Source organism: Podarcis bocagei (assembly GCF_964188305.1).
Source record: "Podarcis bocagei genome assembly, chromosome: 15".
In the NCBI taxonomy this organism is placed as follows: Eukaryota; Metazoa; Chordata; class Lepidosauria; order Squamata; family Lacertidae; genus Podarcis; species Podarcis bocagei.
The window spans coordinates 38,622,487-38,642,275 of record NC_138141.1 but is presented as its reverse complement, the minus strand read 5'-3'; the positions used below and the strand labels follow the sequence as shown (position 1 = coordinate 38,642,275).

General features: G+C 45.8%; 1 protein-coding gene and 1 long non-coding RNA gene across 35 annotated transcripts in view; one reads left to right on the top strand and one right to left on the bottom strand.

The window, feature by feature from the left end:
- Positions 1-14,106, bottom strand: part of MSI2 (musashi RNA binding protein 2) — a 430,429-nt gene extending 416,323 nt beyond the window's left edge. For 31 of the 33 annotated variants that reach the window (XM_081173063.1, XM_081173085.1, XM_081173055.1 and 28 more), the window contains exons 1-2: positions 640-703; positions 112-152 (exon numbers count right to left, since the gene is read on the bottom strand). In XM_081173063.1, the coding sequence (XP_081029189.1) occupies positions 112-152; positions 640-701 (103 nt within the window). In that variant the 5' untranslated portion in view covers positions 702-703. Of the gene's footprint in view, positions 1-111; positions 153-639; positions 799-7,169; positions 7,325-13,996 lie in introns of those variants that run through there. The other 2 variants (XM_081173058.1, XM_081173057.1) reach the window with 2 other exon arrangements.
- Positions 169-13,645, top strand: LOC308574919. Of its 2 annotated transcripts, none has more exons than XR_014002630.1 (3): positions 169-417; positions 6,370-6,500; positions 13,045-13,645. It is a non-coding gene; the product is annotated as an uncharacterized lncRNA (long non-coding RNA). The 2 variants fall into 2 exon arrangements; XR_014002631.1 differs by lacking the exon at positions 169-417 and adding an exon at positions 1,479-1,582.
- Positions 14,107-19,789: the final 5,683 nt, after the last annotated feature.

Genomic DNA, 19,789 nt, shown 5'->3' with positions numbered 1-19,789 from the left:
ACAACAAAGACCTATCAAAGGAGACAGGGCTGGAGGGATGAGGGGGAGTGGGAGATGGGGGCGCCCCCCACCTCTCCCCACACGGCACAAGCACCCTCAACCCCGTCTTACCTGGTGATGTTTGCCAACTCAGGCCGCCAATAAACATTTTACTGGAAGAAGAAAACATAACAGAGTTAAGCACAGATGTCAGATCGGCCATTTTGACGTGTAACTTACAAAAGCGAAAAGGAAGGCAGAGGTGGAAAGGGGGGTGGGTGGCTGGGGGGGGGCGCCGAGGGAAGCGGAGCCTGGTCTGGCCAAGGGGGGTGGGGGGGAGAGAGAGAAGAAGAAAAGGAGGTGGAGAAGCAAAAGAAGGGGTGAAGCCGGGAACGAGCGGGGAAGAGGAGGGGGGCAGATCAGTGCAACCCACCCAAGGTGAGTAACTCAGAAAGAGGGGGGAAAGCGAGCCAGAAAGAGCCGGCACCGGATCAGCCATTGGGGGCTTCTCATGCGCGCGCTCTCAACCCCCCACCCACCCCATTAACCCAGTTTTGTTAAAAAGGTGGTGGGGGAGGGCAGGAGAGCATTCTAAAGTGGCAATGCAAGAGGAGGAGGACACACGCGGAGGGGAGGGGGCGCGCGGACGATCCAACTCACCCAGGGTCGTGCTGAGAGTCATTGGGGCTCCCAGATATCGCTTGGCTCCCTTCCGCCTCCATGGCTGCAAACGAGAAGAAGGCTCAACCCCGTGGAGAGAGAGAAAGAGAAAGAGAGAGGGGGAAAGAGAGAAAATAGCCCCCACCCTGTAGAAACCCCCCACCCTCCCCCCTGGCTCGCTCTTTCTCCACCCCCCCCTTTTTGCCCCCTTTCTCTGATCACTTCTCTTCCTTTTATCTTTCTTTTCCCTCTTTCTCTCTCTCTCTCTCTCTCTCTCTCTCCCTCTCTCTTTTCTCCCCCCCTTTTTTTCTCCCCCCTCTCTCCTCTTTTTCTTTTCTTTTCCTGCTACCGGCGAATATTACTGGCTGGAGGGGAGGAGAGGGAGAGAGAGAGAGAGAGAAGCCGGGGAACCAGCCAGATCCTTTCACACGTGGGATCAGCTTAGCTTAGCTCAGCTCAAGCTCCTTGCTTTCTCTCCCTCCTCCCCCCTCTCCTCTCTCTCTCCCTTCCGCGCACGGCCATCCTCCCCTTCCAGAGCCAGCCAGCCAGCCAGCCTTGCTCCCTCCCATCCACCCCTCCTCCCCCTCCGCCTCCTCCCCCTCCCTGGGACGCACGTGGGGCGGAGTTCTCAGAACGTACAGTAACCGATTCGAGAGACGTCACAAGCTCCGCCGAGGCCCCGCCCCCTTCCCCGGCTCCCGCTTCTCTTCGCCCCGACGCCCGCCCACCGCTGGCGCTCCAAGCGCAAGGAGCCGGGCGGATGCAGGCAGCTGGATTCCGCCCGGCAGCCTGGCTTGACCGTGACCTGGATCCTTTGGGGCTGATCTGACATGCGCCGCCTGCTCCTGGCAAAACAGCGCGCTCTCTCTCTCACGGAATGGCGAGCCGGACAGCCCCACTACCTTGCAGTCCCCTCCCCAGGTCTCTCCCGTGGTGGGAGCAGGTTAGCCGTGCTTTTTAGATCCTAAGGGAGAAAACGCGGGTGCTGTCAGGGCAGGACTTGGGGCATCGGCCCAGGGCCCCTTGTCAGCAAAAATGAGCAGGAGGGCTTCTCCCGCACAACACACACGTAATTATTATTATTATTGTTCGGTTCTGAAGTGCCCTGGGATCTTCAGATGAAAGGCAGCATACAAATTATTATTATTATTAATGTATTGGTTGCTTCTTTACCAACATAACTCAATTTACAGTGGTACCTCGGGTTAAGTACTTAATTCGTTCCAGGGGTCCGTTCTTAACCTGAAACTGTTCTTAACTTGAAGCACCACTTTAGCTAATGGGGCCTCCCGCTGCTGCCGCGCCGCCAGAGCACGATTTCTGTTCTTATCCTGAAGCAAAGTTCTTAACCTGAAGCACTATTTCTGGGTTAACGGAGTCTGTAACCTGAAGCGTATGTAACCCTAAGTACCACTGTATAAACAAACCAACCCATGCATTGAAACGGCCATAGAGGGAAAAGCCTGAAAGACGGTCCTGTTTTTAAAAAACGTCCCACCCAGTCAAGGAAGCTACAGATGATTAAGGGCCTGGCAGAAAAGAAATGTTTTTGCCTGGCTCCTAAAGTTATGTAATGATGGTGCCAGGAGAGCCTTGCAAGGGAGAGCACAGGCGGAAAGCGACCCCTGAAAAGGCCCGTTCTCACGTTGCCAAATGCACCCTCTGCAGACCTCCCAAATGGTGGGCAAATGAAAAAAGGCCCACAGACGCCACAGGCGTGCCTAGGGTCCCTTGCACCATTGGCAAGGAGCTGTATTGGCACACACGCATACAAAAAATCACTTTACCGCAATAGCCAGATTAGAAATTACTGCAATTTCTGTGACCCATGTACTTGAAGCATCCTGAGTAAGGGTGAGGTGAGGAGGAAGGGCGAGAAAATTTGCAACTCCTTTGTGCCGCGGTGCAAGATGGAGGGGAAGCTTCCCCTGCGTTTGATCTCGCCACAATAGTGGCATCGTGTTGGCATGTACTCCACACCCTTACAGGTTATTTTTGTGTGTGTCCCCCCGGGCTTGAGGCCCCAGTGGGGGTGGCTACACCGTTGACAAGCATACAAAAGCTTCCTTATATACTGGATCAGATCCCTAGTCATAGAATCATAGAATCATAGAGTTGGAAGAGACCACAAGGGCCATCGACTCCAACCCCCTGCCAAGCAGGAAACACCATCAGAGCACTCCTGACATATGGTTGTCAAGCCACTGCTTAAAGACCTCCAAAGAAGGAGACTCCACCACACTCCTTGGCAGCAAATTCCACTGTCAAACAGCTCTTACTGTCAGGAAGTTCTTCCTAATGTTTAGGTGGAATCTTCTTTCTTGTAGTTTGGATCCATTGCTCCGTGTCCGCTTCTCTGGAGCAGCAGAAAACAACCTTTCTCCCTCCTCTATATGACATCCTTTTATATATTTGAACATGGCTATCATATCACCCCTTAACCTCCTCTTCTCCAGGCTAAACATGCCCAGTTTCCTTAGCTGTTCCTCATAAGGCATCGTTTCCAGGCCTTTGACCATTTTGGTTGTCCTTCTCTGGACACATTCCAGTTTGTCAGTGTCCTTCTTGAACTGTGGTGCCCAGAACTGGACACAGTACTCCAGGTGAGGTCTGACCAGAGCAGAATACAGTGGCACTATTACTTCCCTTGATCTAGATGCTATACTCCTATTGATGCAGCCCAGAATTGCATTGGCTTTTTTAGCTGCCGCGTCACACTGTTGGCTCATGTCAAGTTTGTGGTCAACCAAGACTCCTAGATCCTTTTCACATGTACTGCTCTCAAGCCAGGTGTCACCCATCTTGTATTTGTGCCTCTCATTTTTTTTGCCCAAGTGCAATACTTTACATTTCTCCCTGTTAAAGTTCATCTTGTTTGTGTTGGCCCAGTTCTCTAATCTGTCAAGGTCGTTTTGAAGTGTGATCCTGTCCTCTGGGGTGTTAGCCACCCCTCCCAGTTTGGTGTCATCTGCAAATTTGATCAGGATGCCCTCGAGTCCATCATCCAAGTCGTTGATAAAGATGTTGAATAAGACCGGGCCCAAGACAGAACCCTGTGGCACCCCACTAGTCACTCTTCTCCAGGATGAAGAGGAACCATTGATGAGCACCCTTTGGGTTCGGTCAGTCAGCCAGTTACAAATCCACTGAGTGGTAGCATAGTCAAGTCCGCATTTTACCAGCTTCTTTACAAGAATATCATGGGGCACCTTGTCGAATGCCTTGCTGAAATCAAGGTAGGCTACATCCACTGCGTTCCCTTCATCTACCGGGCTTGTAATTCTGTCAAAAAACGAGATCAGGTTAGTCTGACATGACTTATTTTTCAGAAATCCATGCTGACTATTGGTGATCACAGCATTCCTTTCTAGATGCTCACAGTTTGCTTAATGATCTGCTCCAGAATCTTCCCTGGTATTGATGTCAGACTGACTGGGCAATAATTATTTGGGTCCTCTCTTTCCCCCTTTTTGAAAATAGGGACAACATTTGCCCTCCTCCAGTCTGCCGGGACTTCGCCTGTTCTCCAGGATTTCTCGAAGATGACTGCCAGTGGTTCTGAGATCACATCTGCCAGTTCTTTTAATACTCTTGGATGCAGTTCATCTGGCCCTGGAGACTTGAATACATCTAAACTATCCAAGTATTCTTGTACTATCTCCTTAGTTATTCTGGGCTGTGTTTCCTCTGCTGAATCATTTGCTCCAAATTCTTCAGGTCGGGCATTGTTTTCTTTATCGGAGAAGACTGAGGCAAAGAAGGCATTGAGGAGTTCAGTCCTTTCTGTGTTCCCTGTTTGCATTTCACCATCTTCTCCTCTGAGTGACCCCACTGTTTCTTTGTTCTTCCTTTTGCTACGGACATACCCATAAAAGCCTTTTTTGTTGCTTTTAACCTCTCTAGCAAGCCTGAGTTCATTCCGTGCTTTAGCTTTTCTGACTTTGTGTCTACATGTGCTGGCTATTTGTTTGAATTCCTCTTTGGTGGTTTCCCCCCTTTTCCATTTTTTGTACACATCCTTTTTTAATCTTAACTCAGTTAAAAGTTATTTAGATAGCCACCCTGGCTTCTTTAGGCACCTTCCATGTTTCCGTCTCATTGGTATTGCCTGAAGTTGCGCTTTTACTATCTTCCTCTTAACAAACTCCCAGCCATCATGAACTCCCTTTCCTTTTAGTATTACTGTCCATGGGATCTCACCCAGCACTTCCCTAAGTTTTATGAAGTCGGCTTTCTTAAAGTCAAGAAATTGAGTCCTAGTATGCTTGGCTGCTCCTTTCCGCTGTATAGTAAACTTCAGAAGAGCATGATCACTCGCGCCTAATGATCCTTCCACTTCTACCCCACTAACCAGGTCATCAACATTGGTTAGGACCAGATCTAAAATGGCTGTTCCTCTTGTTGCTTCTCCCACTTTCTGGACAATGAAGTTGTCTGCAAGGCCAGTGAGGAATCTGTTTGACCTTATGCTCTTGGCTGAGTTTGACATCCAACAAATATCCGGGTAATTGAAGTCCCCCATTACTACTATCTCCCTTCCTTTTGCATGCTTGGCCATCTGTTCCAGGAAGGCATCATCTATGTCCTCCGTTTGGCTTGGGGATCTATAGTAAACTCCCACAATGAGGTCTCTGCTATTCTTCTCTCCCTTAATTTTGACCCAAATGCTCTCACTTTGGCTTTGAGGTTCTAAATCTTGGATCTCTTCACAGGTGTACACATCCGTGACATATAACGCCACTCCTCCTCCTTTCTTGTCTGGTCTGTTTCTCTGAAATAGATTGTATCCCTCCATTATTACATTCCAATCGTGGGACTTATCACACCAGGTTTCAGTGATGCCTATTATGTCATATTTAGTTTGCTGTACCAAGAGCTCAAGCTCATCTTGTTTATTTCCCATGCTTTGCGCATTAGTGTGCAGACATTGAAGTCCATTAATCATTCCCCCGTGTCTCTTATTTAAGGATTTTTTCCTCCCACCACTAGGTCTGCGTGCTGTTTGCTCCATTTGGTCTATGACATTTGGATGATCATCTTCATCAATTGATAGACTCCTACCTTCAGGAGCACTGTCTCCCTCCCCCACATTAGTTAGTTTAAAGCCCTCCTGATGAGGTTTCTGAGATTTTTGGCAAAAACATTCCTCCCAACCGTTGTGAGGTGCAGCCCATCGCTTGCCAGAAGTCCATCTTCAAGAAACTGCAGTCTGTGATCTAAGAATCCAAACCGTTCCTGTTTACACCATTTGCGAAGCCAGCTGTTCACTTCCACTATTTTTCCCTCTCTCCCTGGGCCACGTCGTTCAACTGGGAGGACAGTCCACCTAGCTCAGTGTCATCCACACACTGGCAGGCAGCAGCGCTCCAGGGTTTCAGACGTCTCTCCCAGCTCTACCTGGAGATGCTAATGAGGTTTGAACCCAGGACCTGCATGCAAAGCAGCTGCTCCACCCCTGAGCTGCAGCCCTTCCTTATTGCAAAGGATCATCCTGAGATTCCAGTACAAGATGTAGAGCCCATGTTTGCTCAGAGGCTATGCCAGGCATAGTTAAATAAATTGGAATAATTAAGCACTCCCCTATTGGGGACTGAAGTTTAGACCTTCTGCATGCAAAGCAGATGTTCTACCACAGGGCTATGGCCCTTACTCTTAAAACATAGGAAGCGGCCTTAAACCAAGTCAGAACATTGGTCCCTATCGCTCAGCATTATCTTAACTTCTCGCCAGGAGCTCATCAGAATTTTGGACAAGGAGCTTTCCTAGTCTTACCAGAAGATGCTAGGGATTGAACTTGGGACCTTCTGCATGCTAAGCAGATCCCACTGAGCTCAGGTTTCCCCTGTGCTGAATTTTAGATGGTACGTTCCTTGTTCCGGGGGGGGGGGGTCCTGCCCTCTTGTACATTGATAATGTTGCATTTATTTTGCCTACTTGTAAACAAGTGCATTTAGTGGGAGATCTGCGATGATGTCTACTGATGTTTTCATTTTTATTCTAATGCAGCTTGGGGTGGGGGGTGGTACTCAGAATTTGGTTGGAGCAGCAATCTGCTCCTTTTAAAGAGGGAATATGGGACAAACTGATTATTATAGGATAGCACCAGTGGCTCTAGCCTTCCTTACAAAGTGCCCATGGGAAGGTTTGCTTTTCAAGGGGAGAAGGAACACGGGGAAAGGCAGAACGTGCTTAACCCTTCAGCTGAATTTCACTTGTCGCTGATACTGTATGTGTTTGGGGACTGTGTTTCTCTTATAAACATGCACCTTGACAGAAGCAGCCGAGGGAAGAGTTTTGGGGAGGGGAAACTGATTGCAGGGACAGGGCTAAGAACCCCTTCCATCTCCTCTCTTCTGCAAAGCAAGTCATAACCTCTCCAAGGCTATTTTGGTAGGGAAGAAAGTGGGGGCCCTTGGGGATTTGTTGTTGAACGTGGCTGCACCGTAACATATCGTTTGCTCCTTGGCAACAAATGGGAGCTGGTAGCTCAAAACGGGAGGAACACTAGGGCTATAAGAAAATAAAAATACCTGCATGAAATCTGTGCTATGGCTTACATGACTGGCAGCAACCCATTCTGAAAAGACATTCAGAAGAAACACTGAATAAAGGCCTTGGGGAGGGGGTCTCCATCCTGTTTGTCGTCTTCCACCTCTCCTTATTCATATCTTCTTCCCTTGTGCCCCTGGAACAGACAGAAAGTAATCCCACAAATTGCATTATGCCGATCAACTTCTCTCCGGTTCCTGGTTTAAATATAATCACATTGGCTGGAGTGGTTGGTAGCGGATCACAACCGTAAAAAATGTCCCCCAAAAGGCCTGATCCCATATGCCACTCGGTGGGACTCCTCACTTTATTCTCCGCGGGGGCAATTTTGCTTGCAGGTGATTCTGCAAATGAAGGAAACTTGAAAGAGACTGTGCTTTTAATCAGAATTCCTATTTTTGCCTTCTCTTTTAAAAAAAATCTAATTGTATTTCCCCACCTTCCTCAAAAATAATAAGAACACTGCTACTACTTGGTAGGATAGGGACAATTTGCTCCAAATGAGCAAAGGCAGGAAAAGAAGGAGCTGTTTATAATGTCTTACAATGTGGTGCCATTTCAAGGTCAAGAGAGGATTTTAAAAAATGTGTCACAATCCTCCCAGTTTATGGAAAACTCCCATGCAAAGATTTAGGACACCTCCAGCCTTCATAAATATGGGGATGATGATGATGATGATGATGATGATGATGATGATGATGATTCTAGAGCATCTCACATCCATCTTTGGATTTACGCCTCTTCAACTTCTCTCCAGTATTCTCTGTTTGCTTCCTGCACCCACATGGTGTCATTATATTTCTTTATATCTCACATTTCCCCCAGACTCAAGGCTGCTTACCAGAATCAAAACAACATGGACAAAATATGAAAAGCTGAAAGCATATTTTAAAAAAATTAAACAATGTTTACAAGTAATTAAACTATAATACAATTAAAACAATATGAAAACAAATATATTGTTATATATTTAATAATAATATCTTTATTGTCATTGCCCCCTCTCGGGGACAACGAAATTACTTATTTATATAAATATATAAATATATTTATATTTAAATATATTTAAAACAGCCAGTTCTCAAAAGCCTGTTGGAATAAAGTGGTCCTCCACCTGCCTGAGGAAGGACAGCAAGGGATATCTAGTGCTGTTGTTATTGCTATTAAAATAATAATAATTAATAATAATTTATTATTTATACCCCGCCCATCTGGCAGGGTTTCCCCAGCCACTCTGGGCGGCTTCCAGCAGAATATTAAAATACAATAGTCTATTAAACATTAAAAGCTTCCGTAAACAGGGCTGCCTTCAGATGTCTTCTAAAAGTCTGGCAGTTGTTTTTCTCTTTGACATCTGATGGGAGGGCGTTCCACAGGGCGGGTGTCACTACCGAGAAGGCCCTCTGCCTGATTCCCTGTAACTTGGCTTCTCGCAGCGAGGAAACCGCCAGAAGGCCCTCGGCACTGGACCTCAGTGTCCGGGCAGAACGATGGGGGTGGAGACGCTCCTTCAGGTATACTGGATTGAGGCCGTTTAGGGCTTTAAAGGTCAGCACCAAGACTTTGAATTGTGCTCAGAAACGTACTGGGAGCCAGTGTAGGTCTTTCAAGACCGGTGTTATGTGGTCTTGGCGGCCACTCCCAGTCACCAGTCTAGCTGCCACATTCTGGATTAGTTGTAGTTTCCGTGTCACCTTCAAAGGTAGCCCTACATGGAGCGCATTGCAATAGTCCAAGCGGGAGATAACTAGAGCATGCACCACTCTGGCGAGGCAGTCAGCAGGCAGATAGGGTCTCAGCCTGCGTACCAGATGGAGCTGATAAACAGGTGCCCTGGACACAGAATTGACCTGTGCCTCCAGGTCAGTTTCACTTTTACTTAGTGTCAGATCACCAACATCCATAGAGGTGAACACCAGGTCCAAGGCATGTCCAGGCTTATGAGTTGGATCAGACTTATTCAGGCTTTCCACGAAGTCCCGAGTGGCCCCTTGTAAGGTCGTGTCAGCATGGATGTTAAAATTCCCTGGGACAACCAAACTAGGTGTCTCCAGGAGAACATCCACCACGACCTGAAGCAGCTCGGGCAGGGAATACTTGGTGCAGCGGGGAGGTTGGTAAACCAAAAGGAATCCTGTACTGCCCTATTGCCCAACTAAAATTCACTGCAAACCACCCCCCGCCCACAAGGCCTGGGTTGCTGTGCATAAGAGAAACCTGGTAGACAAGCAGCGGCAAGGACAGGCCCATCTGCTTCATCTAACCAAGTCTGTTTTACACATGCCAGGTCAAGTCCTCCATCCACGATCAAGTCATGGATGGCAGTGGTCTTATGAATCATTGACCTGGCATTGCACAGCAGCACCTTCAGGTAATGTGGGTATCCCTTGCTGATTCCAGTATCCATCCGGTTAGAACCAGACCTGGAGGCAGGGATAGTCCTCAAACAATGACTAAATCTGCCTTCTGGGTAATGACATGATCTGGTCTTAGCGTAATTCCTCCTCCTACCTGTGATCACTGAGATCGGTTGTCCCAGTGCATCCCCCCACCCCACCCCCAGACCTGCCCCAGCCATTTTGTTGGCTGGGACCCCACTCCCAGGCAGCCCTGACCCCTCCCCTTAAGAACAAAATAAAACCTTTTTTTAAAACAAGTTTCATATGTTTGTGTCCTCCTGCTGCATAGTAGAACCTTAGAGTTGAAAGGAACCATGAAGGTTGTCATCTAGCCCAAACTCCTTCAATGCAATAACTTTTTGTCCAACGTGGGGCTCGAACCCATGAGCCTGAGATTGAGCCTCATCCCCTACCAACTGAGCTATCCTGCAATGGACACTTGATGACTTTAAAAGAGGATTCGACAAATTCATGGAGGATAAGGCTCTCAATGGCTACTAACCCTGATGGATATGTTCTACCTCCAGTGTGGGGGACAGTATGCTTCTGAGTACCAGCTTGCTGGAAACCGCAGGAGGGGAAAGCACAATAGCGTTCAGATCCTGCTTCCCCATATACATCTGGTTGGCTACTGTGAGAACAGGATGCTGGACTGGATGGGAATACCTGCCTGCCCTCAGCATGACAGCCAGCAGATGTGCCTGTTGGATAGTGCCCACAATGCATAGGCTCCCGTCCCCTCCCAGCGCCTAAGAAAGTTGTTGAACTTTAAAAAATCAAATTTAAAAATCGGTGTTTTTAAAAAAAGGTATACGGAAGGACAGGTTTACATATTCCCTCATGCAAACTCCCTCTCCCCCACTTCACTTCCTTGCCATAAAAGCAATCTTTTTAAAGTTGACTTTAGGAGTGAAATTAACTAGGCCACGGTAATCTGGTCCAGTCAATCAATTTTCCAACAAAGACTCCTGAAAGAAGTTTACAATCAAAATGAATAGCACACAGTAATTTGTCCTTGATTCATAATTCTTGAGAGCATTGCATACGTATGATGTGGGAGGGTGGGGGTTAGCCTTGGTGCTCAGCCGGAAACCATGGTTAAACCCTAAGCTATCCATGGCATCCAAAGGTGGTCATGGCATGGCAAGATACCCTTTCTCAACTATGAATCATATGCAAAACTGACTAAGGAGGAAGGTGAAGGCCTGCTGAATATATATGTTTAAGATTAGGCCACAAGACAGTGAGCATCAAACAGAAGATTTTTCCGGTGTTTAATGAATAGGGTTGGGATACGGGGGGGGGGGGGAATCAAAAGTGTTTTCACACCATGCTTAAAAATTATTACTATTATTTAAACTGTATAGCCTGCCTTTCTTTAGAAAACAAAAATTCAGTGGGGCTAACAGTTGGTAATTAAAAAAGACACAAAAGCATTACAAATAACATGAAAAGGAACAATTAATGGGCAGTCAGAAAGCCAGAAAAAACTACATTAGGAAAGGCAATCAGCCATCTCTAAAAGCCCAGTCTAAAAGCACACATATTCTAAAAAGAAAAAGGGAATACGCTTCTTGTTCAAAACTATTGTTGGTACCTATGCAGAAATTTAATGGGTAGATGATTTGAGAAATAGAATAAAACTAATATGGTTCGACCTTCAAACCCTCTGTGCTTGTATTTCACATAATCATAGAATCATAGGTTTGGAAGGGATACCAAGAGGCATCTAGTCCAACCTGCTGCAATGTAGGAAATGGAATCACAGCTAAAGAAGGCCTGACAGATAGCCATCGAAACTCTGTTTAAAAGCCCCCAATGAAGAAGAACCCACCTCCTTGCAAGACAGCCTGATCCACTCTTGAACAGCTCTTACCATCAGAACGTTCATCCTAATCTTTGGTTGGACTCTCTTGTAACTTGAATGCCAGAGCAGCAAAAAACAAGCTTGCTCCATCTTCTTGATCATCTTGGCCATCCTCATCTGCAGGAATTCCAGTTTGGCTATACAGTATACTTCTTAAACTGTGAAGCCCAGAACTGGACACAGTACTCCAGGTGGGGTCTGACTAAGGCAGAATAGGAGTGGTACTACCATTTCCCTTTATTATACATATAACTAATTTAAGATGTTTCTTAGGAATGTAAGGTAAATAGATTTATGGGAAAGTATATATTTATAATATGTTAGAATACAAATGATACGATTATGTCCTTTTTCTCTTCTTTCTTGTGCTATAATTTATTATATGGGGCAGTATTTTTATTTAATAACAATGATTTTTTTTAAAAAAAACAACAACACACCTCATGATTGATCAGCTAAAATCCAGCTGCAGCCCTAGTAAGGACGTATAAGCAGCCAAGCTGGACCCAAAGGCAAGTACATTTCTCACCCCCACCCCAAAAATAAGGACAACACAATGCAGGATAATGCTATAGGTTATACCCAACATTAGTCATGCTCAGATTAGACCCATTGAAATTAATGGACCAGTGTTACTCATGCCCATTAATTTCAGTGGGTCTATTCAGTGTTGACACCGCAGAACAGAAGATATGTAATTATCCAACCAAAGCATCAATATTTCAGGTCACGGTGGCGACTGTTATCAAGCATCATTTTGAACTATAATGTTTGATCTGTCTTTCATGCATGCCTCCGTGAGCTCCTTGGGGGGAAAGGTGGGATATAAATATAATAAATAACTAAATTATTTTGCTGGAGGGCAAACATCTATGAGCATAAAAACCAGCCTTACAGAGTCACAGCAGTGACCAATCTAAAGAGCATAAGATGAGCCCTGATGGATCAGGCCAAAAGCCCATCTCCAGCATCCTTTCTTCACAGTGGCCAACCAGATGACTTTGGGAAGCCCACAAGGAGAACCTAGAACCAATAGCCCCACTTGTGAATCTGATCAGCTGGTATTCAGAGACATATAGCCTCCAAAAGTGCAGGTAGGACATAGCCACTAAGGTGGGCAGCCATTGATTGCCTTATCTCCATGAATTTGTCTACTCCTTTTTCAAAGTCATCCAGGTTGGTCACCAATTGCTACATCCTGTGGGAACGAATTCTTTAGTTTAACCAGGCACCGCATGAATAATTAGTTGCTTTTGTCTGTCCTGAATATTCCACATCCGGCTTCATATTGGTTGTAGGCAACCTTGGGGCCCACAACAACTGGAGGGCACCACATTGGCTATAAGAACATTGAGAAGTTTGGCTTAGCTATCTCTTTTAAGAGACCCAGTCGGCTGCCCCAGAAACAGGCATTTATAGAGACCTTCATGATCCTTTGACGTCTTTTGTCTCCTTTTCACCCTCATCCTGGGAGAGATTTGACTACTTGTATTGTTAACATTCACATTTTATTATAAGATCTCATCTTATAATAATGTTTTGAACATTCAATGCTCTTTTTTCTTTCTTTTCTTTTCCCATTTAAATCAGACTATATTCCAAAGCAGACTTTTAAGCCTTGCCGAGACCTCTGCCCTGCCAACAAGCGCTAACTGAAAAGGCACCACCAGTGTTATTTCCAGCCAAAACAATGTCCAATCAATCGCAAAGACTGACTGCCGCTCAGCCCTGTGCATAACACTGGTTCAACTGCACACACTGAACCCCAGTGGGGTAATCAGGGTTTTTTAAACAGATTTGCCAAATGCACAAGCGCCCTGTCAGACACAGAAAAAGAAAAAGGCGAAGGAACAACACAAAAGCGTACTTTGCTCCTTGTTTACAGCCTGCATCAGGGGTACTCCACAGGAGCCTTACCTACCACCCGGCAACATTTCATATTTTAATCTGCCTTAGTTCAATAACGAACAGGTACAAAAATATTTACAAGGATGCAACAAGGCATTAAACTGCCTAAAGATGAAGGTGTGGAAGACAAGGCTCCAGCTAAAAGAAGAAGGTCCTTTAATATGGTTTGGTCAGTTCGTTTTAAGTATGGAAATTGAATGCATTCCAACCCTTCTATAATTTGTGTGCATGCTGTTCCTGACATGGCCTGTCATTCAAGTGCTTAATAAACACATACTTCTAACATGTCTAATTTCCCCATTATTCAAAATGAATATTATCAGCTTCCCAACTGCACAAATCCACACGCACCCCGACTCTACATTTTGTGTCCAACTGCACACTAAAACAAAAACAAAAAAAACCTTGGGGGTGATAATTCACTGCGCATCAGTTTGGGCACATGCGCAGCCTCCCGTTGCTCCGACCTTTTTCTCAGGCGCGCTCTCCTTTTGCCCACTCGCCTCTGCCACGTTTCTTTCTCTCCAGTGGGAGGCTTTATGGGATTCTATACATATTTATCGTATTAGAATGATTACATAAGGAAGCAAACAAGAAATGGAAGAGCTGTTGAATATGAATGCAAAGTACCCACCCTGTGGCACATCCTGTCGCTTGAGGCACTGTGGCCTACATTTTGCAGAAATATTCATTCATACCAAGTATGAGCCAAGTAAACACTTCAACGTCTTTGGAAGGAGCCTCCTGCAGGAGAGAGAGGCACGACATGAAAAAAAGCCAATAACTAAACGTTTTCATTTGGGGGAAGATACCCATTCATTGCTTTATTTGGTTTGATCTTAAATATCTCAAAATAAAGGCACTGTTTTGAATATATGCATACATGCACACAATTTCACAGTTAATAGTCTCCTAGGAACCCTAGGAATCAAAGCAGGGCCAGATGCAGTCTTAGTAAAGCAATATGTGCCACCTCCAGCTCATTCTGCTAAGTGGGGCCATGGACCTCAGCCCCCAAGTGATGCCTTGACTGCACCCCGGATGGACCTTTAGGATGAGTACACACAACTTTTTATTCTAGAATCAATGGAGACCAACTACTACTTTTTTCCTATTTATTACACACACACACACACTAGATCTCTTGCATTTTTTTCTTCTTTTTTCTTTTGCCCTTTAAAAGTACTTCTTAAGAAACAGTTTTCATTCTGCAGAAGACAGAATCAGGATTCAAGATGACCTTGATGGATTGGAGAACAATCCCAAGCTAACAGAATTAATTTCAATAGGGACGAATGTAAGATTCTGCACATAGGCAGGAAGAACCAGATGCACAAATATAAGATGCAGGGCACCTGGCTTACTAGTAGTACATGTGAAAAGGATCTAGAGGTCTTAGCAGACCACAAGCTTACCATGAGTCAACTGTGTGATGCAGCAGCATAAAAAGCTGGTGCAACTCTAGGCTACATCAACACAAGTCTAGTTTCCAGATCAAGGGAAGTAACAATACCACTCTATTTTGCCTTAGACCAACTTGGAATACTGTGTCTAATTCTAGGCACCACAGTTTAAGAAGGACGTTGACATGTGCAGAGGAGGGCAACCAAGATGATCAAGGGTCAGGAGGCCAAGCCTGATGAGGAACAGTTGTGGGAGTTGGGTATGTTTAGCCTGGAAAACAGGAGACTGAGAGGAGATGGGGTAGCTACTTTCAAATATCTGAAGGGGTGTCACATGGAAGACGGAGCAAGCTTGTTTTCTCCTGCTCTGGAAGGTAGGACTCGGGGCAATGGCTTCAAGTTACAAGAAAGAAGATTCTGACTAAATATCAGAAATAACTTTCTGACAGTAAGAGCTGTTGGACAGTGGAATGGTCTCCCTTCCAAGATTGTGGACTCTCCTTCCTTGAAGGTTTATAAGCAGTCATGGATGCTATAGCTGAGATTCCTGCATTGCAGGGGGTTGTAAGGTAATCTAAAGGTAATCTCATCCAACCTGCTCCTCAGAAGTGGAGACTCTCACAGACAGATGTGCAGCCTCTACCTCAGGGTTGGGGAGCCTATTTCAGCCATAGGGCCACATGGCGGCAGTAGGCAGAGCCAGAGGCAGAAGTGGGTGGAGCCACAAATGCAAATTTCACCTCTGTACAGTAGACTAGTTTCTATCAGCACTCTCTATCATTCATTAAAGGCATTATCAGAGAACATGATCAGTAAAAACACTCAAGGAAGATATGAAGCAGGGTGTGGCCTGGGAAAGAGTTTCAAGGGCCTGATAGAGATGTCTGGAGGGCCACATTCAGCCACCAGGCTTGAGTTTCCCCACCCCTGCTCTAATTTAAGACCCCCCCATAAGGGAGCCCGTCACCCCTCTAGGCAATCAGTTCCACGGGAGGAAACTGCTTTTACCATCAATACATTTTTCCTAATGCTCAGTCAAAGTCAATTAAATTGATGGGCAGGATGTAAATTGAACACAAATATAAATCACCATGGTGATGCAGCTGTGTTTTCCCTCCCTTTGGCTTTCACCCGTCACCACATCAAAGTGAAATATGGCACCCCTTTCACCAACGGCCTGGCACTTGGGGTGGGAGGCTATTGCATTGTGGGTGGGGTCTCTGTTCACCAGAAGACATTCATCCCCAGGAAGCATGTTGCAGTAGGGGCAGATATTCAGTAGTGCTCCTAACCTTTGCAACAGGATGTGGGGTGGGAGGTTGAGAACAGAAAGTGAAGGGAGTAGGAGCAATGGAAGTACAGTGGTACCTCGGGTTACATACGCTTCAGGTTACAGACGCTTCAGGTTACAGACTCCGCTAACCCAGAAATAGTGCTTCAGGTTAAGAACTTTGCTTCAGGATGAGAACAGAAATCATGCTCCGGCGGCATGGCGGCAGCAGAAGGCCCCATTAGCTAAAGTGGTACTTCAGGTTAAGAACAGTTTCAGGTTAAGTATGGACCTCCGGAACGAATTAAGTACTTAACCCAAGGTACCACTGTAGAATATGCCCCAAGATCTGTGCTTAGCTTAGTCCCAGGCTAGTTTATCTACTAGTCACAGAAAACTGTGCTCCTACAGGTTGCAATAAGTAGCCTGGAATTGTTCGCACTTTACCAAAGCGATGTGCTAAATTCTGCATCCATTATGTATAACTTTATTTATCTTAAAACTCGTTCCTTGCCTTTTTTGAAAATTGAAAGTAAATTCAAAGCAGCATACAGAATGAAAAATACAATATGTAAAAACATATCCACAATAAAATTGCCACACACGAAAAGCAACTCTCACAAAACATCAGCCCCCAAAACAAAAAATTCAAGTAAACAAACAGCTAAAATCCATCTTTGCTCTGTACCTGATTTATACTATTTTTACAAGCTGTCCAAATCTGCATCAGCATCCTCTTCTTTTGCATAAATTATTCTGCTCTGATTCTATCTGGCATGATCTATCCTGGTTTTGTTAGGTCGTGGGAATCCTTGTTCCTGAACGCCTGGAAATCTTCAGCCACCCTTCTGGCTTCTGAGATTTCAACAAACATTCCTATTTCACTTTCAGCCACTTCACATCTGTAAGGCCTAGAGACTTGCTTTTTTTCAAATAAAATGTGAAACCTGAGATTTCCAGGAAGCTGAATATTGTTGCTTAGTAATGTCCATGTTCCCGTGGAAATCATGGGATAAGCCCAGCCCTGTGAAATACGAGTTCCGTAAATAAGTATAGTTGCAGTCGCATACCCTCCAACATTCCTCAGATGGAAATAGGGCCATTATTCACTCTTGCCCCCTGCTGACCTTTCCCATTCCCCTATTTTCTGTTCCCTACTCCTGCAGAACACTTCTTATCAATAGAAGGGTGAGCACCACCACCACTGAAAGCAATAGGACACAGCACACAAACACTCCACCGTCCTGAGAAAAACCCCTAATCACGGTTTTATTTTACTTTTTTCTTCTGCGGATTTACAAAAAGAAAAACGCACACCAACAAATAAATTTTTAGAAAGGGGCAAGATTAGATGCAGACGCACAAAGCATTTTTTAAAATTCGAAAAATCAAGACTCCTTGCGTTCCGCTCCACTCCCCCTTTCTTCCCGCCCAGGGCAGCCCTGCCCTGTCTGCACCTCAGAACTGGCGCGTCACACAAAGCTGGTCCTCAGTGGCAGCAGCCTCTCCTCCTCAACTGCTCTCCAGCAGCCGCCACGAGCTGCCCAAGGGAGGAGGCTGGCAGCAATGGCCATGGAGAGGCAACAGGAGGCTCTCTCGCAGCTGCCACTGCCATTGCCCGCAACTCACGACAAGCGCCAGCTCATCTTCCTCCCCAAGCTCAGCAGTGGAGCTGGTGAGGGAACTAGGGACATTCTGGGATCAAAGCAGCGTTTGTAATTTCGGGACTGTACCTGAAAAAATCGGGACACCTAGAGGGTATGCAGTCCAATTTGGTACAGTTGCCGAGACTAATGTAGTTCCTTCTGACCTCTGACAGCACACGAGGTGACCACCTTGCTAGCTAAGCAGGGCTGGGACCGGTCAGTGCCAGGATGGGTGTAACACCTTGGGTTCCACGACGGACAACAGTTGCTTCTGCAAGATCCAAAGCAGAGATGCTAGGGATTGAACCCGGGGCTTTCTGCATGCAAGCGTTCAGCAGTCTGAGGCTGTGTAAGCAACCCTACATTTAAAGCGCATGGCTTTCCCCTAAAGAATTCTGGGGTGTAATTAACTCCTCACAGAGCTATAATTCCTTAACAAACTACATTTCCCAGGATTCGGGGCAGGCGAAAGTAATGTGCTTTACATGCATGGTACATACACAGCCTGCATTAGCAAGGTGCCTACCTAAATATTAACCAGAATCTACAAGGCTCCTTTAGACAGTCAGACTTATTAATAAGCTGAGATATAAATGAGCCTGATGGCGATGAGAACAGGTCTTTTCCTCGTCTTTCTGTGTGAGCCAATAAAACCGTCCATGTTTTTGAAGTTGGCTTAAAATCCTTGCTTGTTACAACGTGGAGAGGCATTTTCGGTAAAAGAAAAAGAAACTGCCTTAAGAGACTTGAGCTAATTGGTACTTCCAGGTACAGCATGACTAAACTTAAAGTCCAGCTGTGAAAGACTATATTGCCGATGCTTCCCTATTACTCAACTCGTTTATTATTTATTTAAAACGCTTGTGGTCCCCTCCTCACTGCTGAGTACAATCCCAGGGTCTGGTTACAATTGGAATACACTGAAACTTAACACGTTAGAAAGGCAGTAATGCTAAGACACCCATAATAACAAACTCCAAGGTCAGCAGATCAAGCAACGCTGCTGCCCATTCTCAGCTGTGGCACACCGGCCAGGGCAGCTGCAACCCCACAGTCAAGCATGATCCACGGGCAGAAAGAGGAGAATCATAGCAACACTGCCGCACACTCTCCTCAGCTGTGGCGCGCCGGACGTGGCAGCTCCACCCTGGGTCAGGCACTTGGGGGCACTTCCTGCCAGTGCGCGCCAGGCCGCGTTGCCCTACGCTCCGCCAGGGGGCATTGGAGGTGCATGTGAACATGCAAGAAGAGTAGCCAGTGCCTGAGGAAATGACGGTATTTTCCCCAGTAGAGGAAAACGTGCAGGAAAACTCTAGGCCCATGTCATGCGCCACAGGAGCTGGGGTCCTGAGCCACAAAGGACTTTGCAGTTAATGGAAGACTTCCCGGGGTGTTGGTTCGCTCCTGTGAAGGAAGGAGTGAAGAGGCTGGCTGCATACAAGCTGCAATGCTCCTTCGTATCTTGTTAAGCCAAGATACGATTATCTGAACGTGACCTTCCCATCCAGCCCAGTATTGTCTACCCTGATTGGCAGCAGCTCAGTAAGGCCTCAGGGAGAAGCTTTTCCCAAGCCTATTACCTGAGCTCCGTTTAACCTGGGAGAGGCCAAGTCTTCCACCGAGCTTTAGCCTCCTTGGCAAGCTATGTTAATCTTGATTTGCTGGATTTGTTTTCATCTATTTAAAATATTTATAAGCTACCTTTCTGGACCTTGTCCGCTCACGGTGGCTTATTGCTTTAATTCCGGTACCACTGTTGATCCTATTGTTAATCGTGTTATTCCATTTCTATTATTTTAATTTACTTTGTAAGCTGCCTTGATGAGAGTTCTCCATATGGAGAAAAGGACTAGAGTACCAATTTCCTAAATAAATAAAAGGCCACAGGATGTGTCTCTAAAATTAGCTGAGCTTGGGGGGTTTTTTACACAAGTTTTTAAAAGCAGTTATATAGTATATAACTTAATAACAACAAAAAAATAAGCCTGAGGAGATAAACAAAAATATAACTATTAAATGGTGATAGATGCTCCTCAAAGCAATCTTAAAGTTGAGTTTAATCTCGTAAAGAAAAACCCTGAACTGATTTCACCAAAGAGCTGTAACAT